The following is a 10,884-nucleotide window of genomic DNA, read 5'->3' as shown; positions in this document are numbered from 1 at the left end:
TCAATATTGCGACAACACTCCTTGTTCTTGTTGCTCCTTAACCACAGACGCCAACCTTATACTATCACCATTTCTAACGGAGCAATTCGTGCGTATCTCCCCTTGTGAACTCGTCAATACTTCGAGTTGTCCCATTTTTATCATCCCTTCCACGAATTTTTCGAAGAATAGGGTTTGATTGACAGCAAAACTTTTTACAATGCTCCTTGTCCTAGAGTCAGTGTACAAATCTTGATCGGACGTGAACAATCCTTGGCGGTTCATGAGATCGACAAAGTACTTGTTGTCAAACAAGTTAGGACTACGAATGTCCAAATTCGTGGTGTTAACGGTAGTGTTTGTTGGACATGTGAGCTTAAGGTTTTTAGCGAAGGTTTGGTCCATGGTAGGGTCTTGATTAGGGTAAAGTCTGTTGGCAAAGGAGGTGCAATGACCGCGACCAATGGTGTGACCACCTGAGAGGGCTACAAGATCGGTTGTGGTCAAGTTTTTGTCCGTGAAGGCTTTGAGGAGGCTTGTAGTGTTGAATGTAGGTGGTGGTAGGTTTGCTAGTGTTACAGGTCTTGTTGCAAAGTTTAGACTGTCCCTTCTTCCTAAAGGAATTTCGTAGTATGGTCCAGCTGGCTGCAAAAATTTACATGACCAATTATAAGAAATGGTTACATGAAAAAATTTTTGACTTGGAGAAAGCTTGAAGATAAGGACTATACCATGTAACTTGTATTGTTAACTCACAAGTTATTAATTAGACATTTCTCGAGCCATGTTTGACTTTTTATTGTTGAATATATGAAGGGGTTTTGATGTACTTTAGTTTTTAATTGGTAATATTAGTAATTTATAAAAAGAGATAAACCTACCAAAAATACGGATTCACGAGCAGCAAGGGCTACAATATCTGAACAAGAGACAATTGGGCCACAAGCATTATGCACAAGAGCACGAAGATCTTCTATGATTTTAAATGCTTCAGCTCGCAACGTCAAGTTTGGAGGTGCATCTTGCTCATCTGGACCACTTGCCGATCCAACCAACAATACTGATCCATCACATCCCTAAAACATAAATTTGAAGGGCAAATCATGATGAATTAGGTTTCCTTAGAATTATCAATTGTGCTACATAGGAGATGATCGAGGAGAATCAAAACATGTGAGATTTATGGCAACACAAATTTTCAAGATAGAAAGTTAAGTAGGATACTTCGTATAAGGTAAAAGGGGGCATGAATTGGAGGATTAGAGGCACATATAAAGTTATAAACATATATTACTCGTACTACACAATACTCATAGTAATGGCCTAGTAGGTACATATTCAACTAGAAATCCTCGGCACTTAATAGTTTGAGTCAATGATAACTCTTTTAGTACTCGATGGTATTAAATTGTGCTTAAATAATATCAGTACCATAATATCAAAGTACTTATTTATTGGTACCAACAAATGAAAAATAGATTAAAGTTTTGTTGGTATGAATAAAAATCTTTGTGATTGATAGAATCTTAATACAATTTTAATTCCAGGTATGACTTAAGTTATTAGAGGCCAAATATTTCTCTATTTTCAACATACAAACTAACATAAGTGGGTATAAATCTAAATTCAAACCCGCTCTACCACTCATGTTAATATCTATTACCTACCTATTGCTCGCAACAAGTCTTGACATTTCGCTTTTACATTTAACGAAACGGGTAAGTAATTGTAGAAAACTATAGTTCATGATGTATAATACCTGAACAAAACAATCATGAAAGTGAAGACGGAGCAAACCCGCGGCTTGTGTAATATCATTGTTAAAAACTTCCCAAAGATGACTTCTAACAATGAAATCCAAATCGGGGCAACTAGATGAATAAAACGAGTAAGAAAGTCCAGGCACAACTGGTATTGTGCTTTGACCCTTACATATTCCTACAACAAAAGAAAACAAAACTAAAAAAAGTGAAATAAACTTAGAAGAGGCCATTGTTTTTGTGATATGTCTTTCAACGAAAAACTTTGGTTGTTATAATGAATTTTGTAGCATTGTGTTTGACAATATATAGCCAAAAACATTAAGGTATTGCCAATTTGGTGTGAAAATCGTGGATCATTTAATTTAATGGGTTATTGTTAAGATATGATGAGATTTGGTTTAATATTATAAGATAGAGATGTGTAATTAAAAATATGGAATAACTCTAGGCGCATAGCACCTGTGTATATTTTCATCAATAGGCCATAAAAAAAGTACCAAATCATAAGTAAATAGTATCATTAAGTGTTTTAGTAGTATAAATATTTTGCTAATAGTACAAATCAGTATGGAAATGATACATTAAAATATTATACTACTGTAAGGTACAATATACATGCGTAGTGGTACAAAAATGTACTATTGTAACCCTAAAAAAGTACCATTTTAAATACCAAATTACTTTTTCACCGTCCAAATTTGCAAAGACAAAATATAGCCGTTATGCGCCAAGATGCACTACATCATTTATCATAGCTAGGATTCTCTACTATTACTGTACTCTATGTATTCGGCCAAGAGCCTCATTACAAAGTAAGGGGTTTTTAAGCATAATTATATTACAGTTATTTTAATGATTAGTTGAGATTGAATAATCTTTGACATTGTCAATATACGTTAGAATATAGAGGAGTTCCGAGGTTAATTTTATCTTCCTCGTAGTTTGGTCAATGACCACGTATGGCCAGGTGAAAGCACATGCATTTTAACTATGCCCACATTTCTTACACATAATTTAAGTAGATCAAGCTTAATTAGATGATAACATTGGTGTTTGTAACTATTCTAATTTTAATTGTAGGGCGATCGAGGTATAGAACACAACAATATAGACGAGGTTTGATATCACATTCAACATATAGAATATCATTCTATTTAGGATGTGTTTTTATATATTTAGATCAATATACTTAAATAAATTATGTTTATTTCAAATATAATCAGATTAAATAATTAAGTTTGACAACTCCATATTTATTCATTTAAATGTCTTAGTATTTTTGTTAACATATGAAAAATTCATATAAAAGTTCACATTAACTTAACAAGAATTGAATGTAACAAACAAAGTCAAAGCTTAGTCAAAGAACTTAAGGAATCATACTCCCTTCATTCCTGAAAGTTCGACTTACTTTGTATTTGCACGGTCTCCAATGAACATCTTTGACCATTAATAATTTCGACTATGTACAAGTAATATATTTAAAAAGTTGATTTGAAAAATATAGCATAAGGGAAATCTAATAAGATCAAACTTTTTAATTTATTTAGATTATATAAATCATAAAATGTAGTCAAAGTTATTTTATTTTGACCACGTGAATAGTAAGGGAGTCGAACTTTCAGGAATAGAGGTAGTACAAGATTATATCAAATCAAAAGTCTAAATAATTCAAATCAAATTTGGTGAGCTAATTAATCATAGTTTTAGTTGACAATTTTTTAAATTTTGATACAGTATTAAAAATTTGATATTAAATGGTGATGACCTACATACATGTCAATTACTAGTAAGGTTTTCTAATATATATCTATGCAGCAAGAACAAGTAAATCACTTAATCAGTAAAAAAATATAAAAATAATAATAAAAAAACAATTTGCAATACTATATCTTGAACTCTAATCCGAATCTTGATTTAAACTTATGAAATTATTACTTAAAACTTATTGTAATAGATCTAACGTGCGAACTATTTTTCGTTGTCAACTGAGGAACTAGTCTAAACAAATCCATATTTAGTTACTTAAACACAGTAGCTTATTTTTAATTACTTAAACAAATCCATATTGCAGCTTCGTATATGCCAACTTGAGCTTTATCGAATAGTCATCAATATGCCAAAGGCCGGTTGTGCACATCTCCAAGACTAGAATAAGGTTATGTATTATCTTAATTAACTAGCCTTTTGGCCTATTTGATGCACAAATTATTTGTTATAGGTTATTTTTCTTGAGGTGTTAAGAAAATGAAACAACTCATTTTGTTACTTAAATAATGCAAGTTACAAAATACCCCTAGAGTCTTTAACCGTTTAACGTTATATAATCCACATTTAAACTAGTGAAGATGTGAATAAAAAATTACAATTGTAGGTTGTACACTATTCTCTTTATTCTTTTTTGTTCATCCTTTTTGAGATCTTTCATTCAAAAAGAGAAATTTTATCTATGAAAAATTTTCAATATTTATATTTAAAAAAAAAACAAAAAAACAAAAAAAAAACAAAAAACAAAAAACAAAAACATTCATGCGAAATCTTGTTAATTAATTAAAATTAACTTGTAATTACAAAATTTCAACCAAATACAAAATTTTTAATAACACGTTATTGAAAATATTGGTGATCAAATATACGAGGTACACATTATATTGAAAGTGTGCAAATAGGCAAATGAAACAAGCGAAAATTTGGGGGAAACAAAAAATGGATAACTTAACGAAGAAAGTATGGGTATGTATAACTATAACATGAATACAATCCTTTATTTAGACCATGGAATTCCTTAAGAAAAAATTCCATTTAATCCATTACATAACATATATACGTAGTACTAAAACACATACGACAAGACATCGATCTTTAAACTTAACGCAACAAGCTGGCCAAACATGCTTAAGATTATTACAACCTAACCCGACTTAGAAGATGTTTTACGTACATAATCCTTAATATTGTGACAATAGTTCTTGTTCTTGATCCTCTTTTACCATAGACTCGAGATCAATATTAATCCGAGTATTCCTCGCAGAACAATTTGCACGAATTTCGCCTTGTGTCCCGGTCAATACACTAATTTGACTCATTTTCACCATTGCGTCGATGAATTTTTCATAGAACACGTCTTGGTTAGTAGCAAAACTTGTGACAATGCCCCTTGTCCTTGAATCGGTATATAAATCTTGATCGGAGGTGAATAAGCCTTGACGATTCATAAGATTGACATAATACTTGTTATCGAATTCATTAGGAGTACGAATGTCCAAATTTGTAGTTCGATTAGTGGTATTTGTAGGGCAAGTGAGTTTAAGGTTGTTAGCAAATGTTTGGTCCATGGTAGGGTCTTGAGTAGGGTAGAGTCTATTGGTGAAGGAGTTGCAATGGCCGAGTCCGATCGTGTGTGCTCCCGAGAGGGCAACGAGATCCGTGGTGTTGAGCCGTTTGGCGGCGAAGGCGTTGATAAGTTGTGTAGTGTTGAAAGTGGGTGGTGGTAAATTGGCTAGTGTTACGTTTCTTGAAGCAAAGCTTAGGCCATCCTTTCTTCCTAAGGGAACATCGTAGAATGGTCCACCAGCCTAGAAAATTAGATTACAAAGTAATTGTGAAGGGATATGATAAAATAAATTAGAAAAAATTACAATAAGGAAGATAAAATAAAGACAAAAGCGTTAATCCTCGAGCAAATCCAACTAAAATAAATACACAAATTTTTATATGTGACTGTCCATATTGAGCTAGTGGTCAGAGTTAATTATAGGTATTACTTATTCAAGCATTACTCATTTGATCAGGAGTACTTATTCAGGGATCAAGGGTTACTTATTCAAAGGTTACACGGTCGGTAGTTAAAACTTGAATACAATTTTATTTTTAATTTTTTTTTTTTTTTTGATAGACTACTAGTTTAAAATAATGTTAGTGTTGTACATGGTATTTTTTTTATTTTATTTTTGAGTTATTGTATAAAACAGTTGTTATGACTTTTAAAATTAAATGGTGTAGTTAAGAATAAAAAGAGGAGGAAATTTAAATTTTAGACCAAGATGATGTATCAAGGGATTAGTGGTTTTCTCATATTCCCATTCTGATCTCATTCTAACAATTCCCAAAAATAAATATCATTATCTTTTGTTTTATATTGAAAATAAAAGTCAATTCAATGCTTGAGAGTGTACGTGGGAGGTAAGGAAATCCCCCTATTCCTAAGCAAATGTAGTTGGTGGGACTCGAACTTACTTGCTATTTATTAATTTCTTGTAGTAGTAGCAAATTATATGTAAAAGTAAATTTCATTAACTTAATTGCTTTTTCTTCAAATACAAAAGTTGTTAATTTACGTATTAACTTGGGTTGTTTAGTTTTTTTTTTTCCCCTCAAAAAAAAAAAAAAAAAAAAAAAAAAAAAAAAAAAAAAAAAAAAAACTTGGGTTGTTTTTTTATTTTATTTGTTGACGAGAACTTGGTTGTTATATGATGTAAGAGGTGTCAAAATCACAGTTTACCCGACCCGAATCGAAAAATATCCAATTTATGACTCGTGTGGACACAATAATTTAGCATGACTTAACTTTAAAATTTTACCTGATCCGATCATCCGAATTGACATTTCTAGATGCAAGTACTTCTACAAATACGTAGAAAGTTATCAATACTTTGCATTATAATTTTATGGAAATACTGTATATAGAAAGCAACCTATACAAATAAAGATCAAGTTCGATTTTAACATAATTGTCTTATATTGTCTTATTAATAATCTATTTATTAATTTTTACAATATTAGTCATTGCACTTTAATTTGACTATTTTATTATTCGTAGCTTTGAATATTTTTTTTATTTACAGATATACAAACACATAAATACTATAAAATGTTAGAGGATTGTGTCACCATATATTTTAAATATTAATATTTTATACAATTTACCAGTAGAAACAAAATTGATAATATTAGTGGTCTAATTATGAATTAGCAATGGACCTAGCTAAAATTAAATATTTGTCAACTAATTTGAAATTGACATGGTTAGTTTAAAAGGGGTAGAAAATATTAATACCTGATAAACGGACTCACGAGCTGCAAGGGTAAGGATATCAGAACAAGATACCACTCGGCCACAATAGTAATGCACATGAGCACGAAGATCATTTATAATTCTAAATGCCTCAAGCCTTAGCGTCAAATTTGGAGGTGCATCCTTTTCACCTTGACTACTAGGTGATCCATCAAGAAGTACTGAACTATCACATCCCTAACAAATTTGGAGTTTTATTGATATCAATTTTTGAGGAGGAGAAATAATTACTAAAACTTGACAAATCATTAATAGAATCTATATATAACATTTGAAATTAAATTATGTTTATCGACTATATTCTTCATATGTATGCAGAGGCGGATCTACATAGTGACCCGGGGGGGTGGGGGGGGGGGACACGTGCTACCCCTTCCAAAACAAAAAAAAAATGTTTATAAAAAATCCTCCTATGAAACACAATATAAAAATTACACCATGTGTATTGTTTAGCATAACTAAGGATGCTTCAGTGGTATCAAAGTAGGTGCATAAAGTTTTCTTTTTGTACCCAATGCCCAATGGTCAGCTGTTCGATTCTCTTCATGTACACAATACACCTACTTTTTAGTTTTTTTTTTTTTTTTTTTTTTTTGAGGAATTTTTAGTTCATTTCTAAGTCTTTGTTTTTTTTTTGTTTTGATATATTTTTTTTCCTAAAAAATATCAATGATTTATTATTTTTTTTCCCCAAAATTAATTTCCTCTTTCTTGACATTATATTCAAATAGATTAGATATAAATGGTTTCCATGAAAAATTGATTCTTCCCCAAATAACTTTTCACTTTCTTGACTTTATGTTCAAACATTAGATAAAAATAACTCTCATAATAAAAAAAAAATGGTTCACAACAATAATAGTATTTTAATAACTAATATGATGTACATAATTTTATCCATGATAACAGCTCATTGCAAAATCTATAGATGTTTAAAATTTGATGACAACTTTTTTTAAAAAAAATACAGAATTACAATATATTATGCAAAAAAAATAACTTGATGTGTTATTACCAGTTTAAATAATTTAATTTGAGTTTCAACTTTCAAGTTAGTAGGTGTATTTTTTTTTTCCTTCTAACATTTAGTGCTACCCCTAATTTGGAATCCTGGATCCGCCACTGTATATATGAACACAATATATAGCATGTCTCTACTATATTATAAATATAAATTCTAGTAAATATGATTGAGAACCAAACCACCAATAGTAAACATTTGCATGCCTAATCAAGTCAAATAAGATGAAGGGAACAAAATTTTACGATGTGCTACATTCAAATTTTAAAAAATAAAGTTTTGTGGCTAATCATGCCTAACCAGGTTTTATACAGCCTAATTAGGTGTAACCATAAATTAAAAATCAGATATATTTAATCCATTGTTATTAAATTAGTAATTAAATTCAAAGAAATTAGGTTAATACTATCCACCCTTAATTTGCTAAAAATAGCCTAGATAAATCTTGAGTTTATGTTATTGCTTACTTCGATCTATCTATTCTAATGTTTTTCCCACATGAATATCAAGCTCTTCATTGTTATAAAAAATTATAATAATATGAATAATGCTTATTTTTATTTTGAGGATCAAATTATAAAAGCTTCGATTACAAATTCTCGTTAATATATACAACACAAAGCATACATAGTCGTGAAAGATATTGTTAGATATATCTCAATGTCTTTTTGAAAGTGTATAATTAAAGATATTGATGGTCAAAAATATATTTTGAAAACCACTTAAAATGAAATAGGCACTAAATTATGCGACGTTGGTAGTTAAAAATTACTCGTAATAATATCATAATAATATACCTGAACAAAGCAATCATGGAAATGAAGACGGAGTATAGCAGCTGCTTGCGTTATATCACGATTAAAAACCTCCCAAAGATGATCCCTAATAATGTATTCCAAATCAGGGCAACTATTTTGATAATATGAGTATGATAAACCAGTCACAACTGGAACTGAGCTATGAAGACACTTTGATTTTCCTACCACCAAAGATATAACAACTAAGAAAAAAGAGAAATTTTTTAAAAGCACCATACTATTAATTTTCTCTTGTATTTTTTGTCACTTTTAAACTCTAACTATTATTTTTATCTTGGAGATATTGCCCATGCACAACCCTATTTATAAAAGGCAAAATAGAGATAAGACGTAATTCACGTAAATAAAATTTGTTAGTGTTTTTTCCCTTTTTTTTTTCCTTTTTTATTTATTTTTATTTTTTTTTATTTATTTATTTATTTTATTATTTTTTTTTAAGGAAATTTTGTTAGCTTTGTTTTTATTTCAGGATTGACTAAGTTTGTGAATCATGTTATTCCACTTGCATAGTGTTGGTGAGCTAGGGTTTATCTTCCTCTTCATTTTGTCATAATTAAGCTCATACGAAGTATAACTTACGTAAGGTACTTCTTCTACTGTTGTATATATGCAATTATTGAATTGTGTGCAACACGTTTAGTGACTTCAATTCATATCACCTACTTGGCTACTTGCAAAGTTGAATTTTTAATGATTGGATTGTATTCAACACGTTTAGTAATCGTATCTCTATAACAAAGTACGTATAAGATGAGTTCGTTCATCGTAATCCACCCACTCAAAAATTATTAAATATGTCGAACAATTTGTATGGGATATTTTATTTAAATTACTTACATAAAATCTTTAAACGCCGAAACGCGTGTATTCAAATTCCAAAAGTTGAGATATTCAAGAAGTTAGCAAAATGTCCTATAACTTTTTTACATCTTATTGTGAATTTTACTTTTTTTACATCTTATTGTGAATTTGAATTCATATAATATCTTCTCATTAAAATGATATAATTAAGTTTCTTTAGTGACACTGTACTACCATACAAGATTTTCGCATAAATGTATTTCTGACATGAAATTTAAGACATACATATGCGTCAAATATCTTATACTACTTCATGACCTTATGCATGAATCAAATTTATAAGGCGACTAAAGGAGTTGAGATTGATTGTCTTCCACAAAAATGTAATCTGATAAGGGAGAATTTTAATAAGATGATCTTGTTGTACATGTGTTACGAATTAATTTATTGGACCATATGGTATGGACACATCTGGGATTCTTATTCAACTGATTTCGCCATCTTGTTTGTACACATACATCTTATTTTGCTTTGTAAGCCGGTAAAGAGTAACAAATTTATTTTAATTCCTATTTTCATTAGTTACAAGTTACAAGTCCTTACAACAGGTTACTAAAATCACGATTTGATACTGCGATTCTTCTTCTTTTTTTCTTTTTTTTTTTTTTTTTTTTTTTTTTTTTTTTTTTCTTCTGACAAAAGCGATACTGCGATTCTACGATCGTGTGATGTAAAATTTTGAGATCCATTTGGATATATAGGTTTTTTTTTTTTTTTTTTTGGACAAGGATTTGGATATATAGTAAGTAATTGGGGTGAGCAAAAAATCAAGGTACCCTGAACAGGAACTGAAACCTATTAGGAATCGCAGGTTCTGATTCCAGGTAGTAAAATGGAGAACCTTTTACAACGGGTTCCAGATCAATTTTCAATTCTTTGGAATCGGAATCTGTAGGGTACCCTAGGACCTGATGAAAGTACTACTCAAGTTCAAATTATACACCTATTCTAACTTATTTTATTATAAATAAAAAATATCAAAAGAACTATTATAAATATAGTAATAATATGTATTAAATTTGCTTAACAAATATTAGTCTGTTTTATTTGCAAGTTGTAAACATTACAAATTTGTGACCATCCAGAATTTATTATAAAAATTCCTGCAAAAAGTTATTAAGCGTATTAAAAGACAAGGTACTGGAGAATTAGGTCCACAAACAAAACTTTGGAGCTTCCATACTAAAACCAATTAGCAATAGTAGGAGGAACTCCTCTACCTTATAAAGTGGAACCACCTCTCCTCTTTCTCCAATGTGGGACACTCATAAGTGATACAAATTGGATTCCAACATACAAAAAAAAAAAAAAAAAATCAAATAACTTAGCCAATTGATTACTTGACATTTATAACCTTATTTTGAGTTT

The 10,884-nt window shown here is 30.1% G+C and overlaps 2 protein-coding genes across 2 annotated transcripts; both read right to left on the bottom strand.

The window, feature by feature from the left end:
• On the bottom strand, window positions 1-1,997 carry LOC145614460 (peroxidase 12-like). Its single transcript, XM_081669516.1, has 3 exons — window positions 1,739-1,997; window positions 861-1,055; window positions 1-624 (listed from the first exon to the last, which is right to left on the bottom strand). The coding sequence occupies exons 1-3, from the start codon at window positions 1,970-1,972 to the stop codon at window positions 1-3; spliced, it is 1,053 nt and encodes a 350-aa protein (XP_081525642.1). The 5' UTR covers window positions 1,973-1,997.
• A 2,453-nt stretch (window positions 1,998-4,450) lies between these two features.
• On the bottom strand, window positions 4,451-8,934 carry LOC145614169 (peroxidase 12-like). Its single transcript, XM_081669177.1, has 3 exons — window positions 8,635-8,934; window positions 6,799-6,993; window positions 4,451-5,317 (listed from the first exon to the last, which is right to left on the bottom strand). Exons 1-3 carry the CDS (start codon window positions 8,869-8,871, stop codon window positions 4,691-4,693), a joined length of 1,059 nt encoding a protein of 352 aa, XP_081525303.1. The 5' UTR covers window positions 8,872-8,934; the 3' UTR covers window positions 4,451-4,690.
• Between the last annotated feature and the right edge of the window lie 1,950 nt (window positions 8,935-10,884).

The sequence above is a fragment of the Chenopodium album genome, chromosome 25, assembly GCF_948465745.1.
Source record: "Chenopodium album chromosome 25, dcCheAlbu1.1, whole genome shotgun sequence".
NCBI classification, from domain to species: domain Eukaryota; kingdom Viridiplantae; phylum Streptophyta; class Magnoliopsida; order Caryophyllales; family Amaranthaceae; genus Chenopodium; species Chenopodium album.
This window is presented reverse-complemented; position numbering and strand designations above follow the sequence as displayed.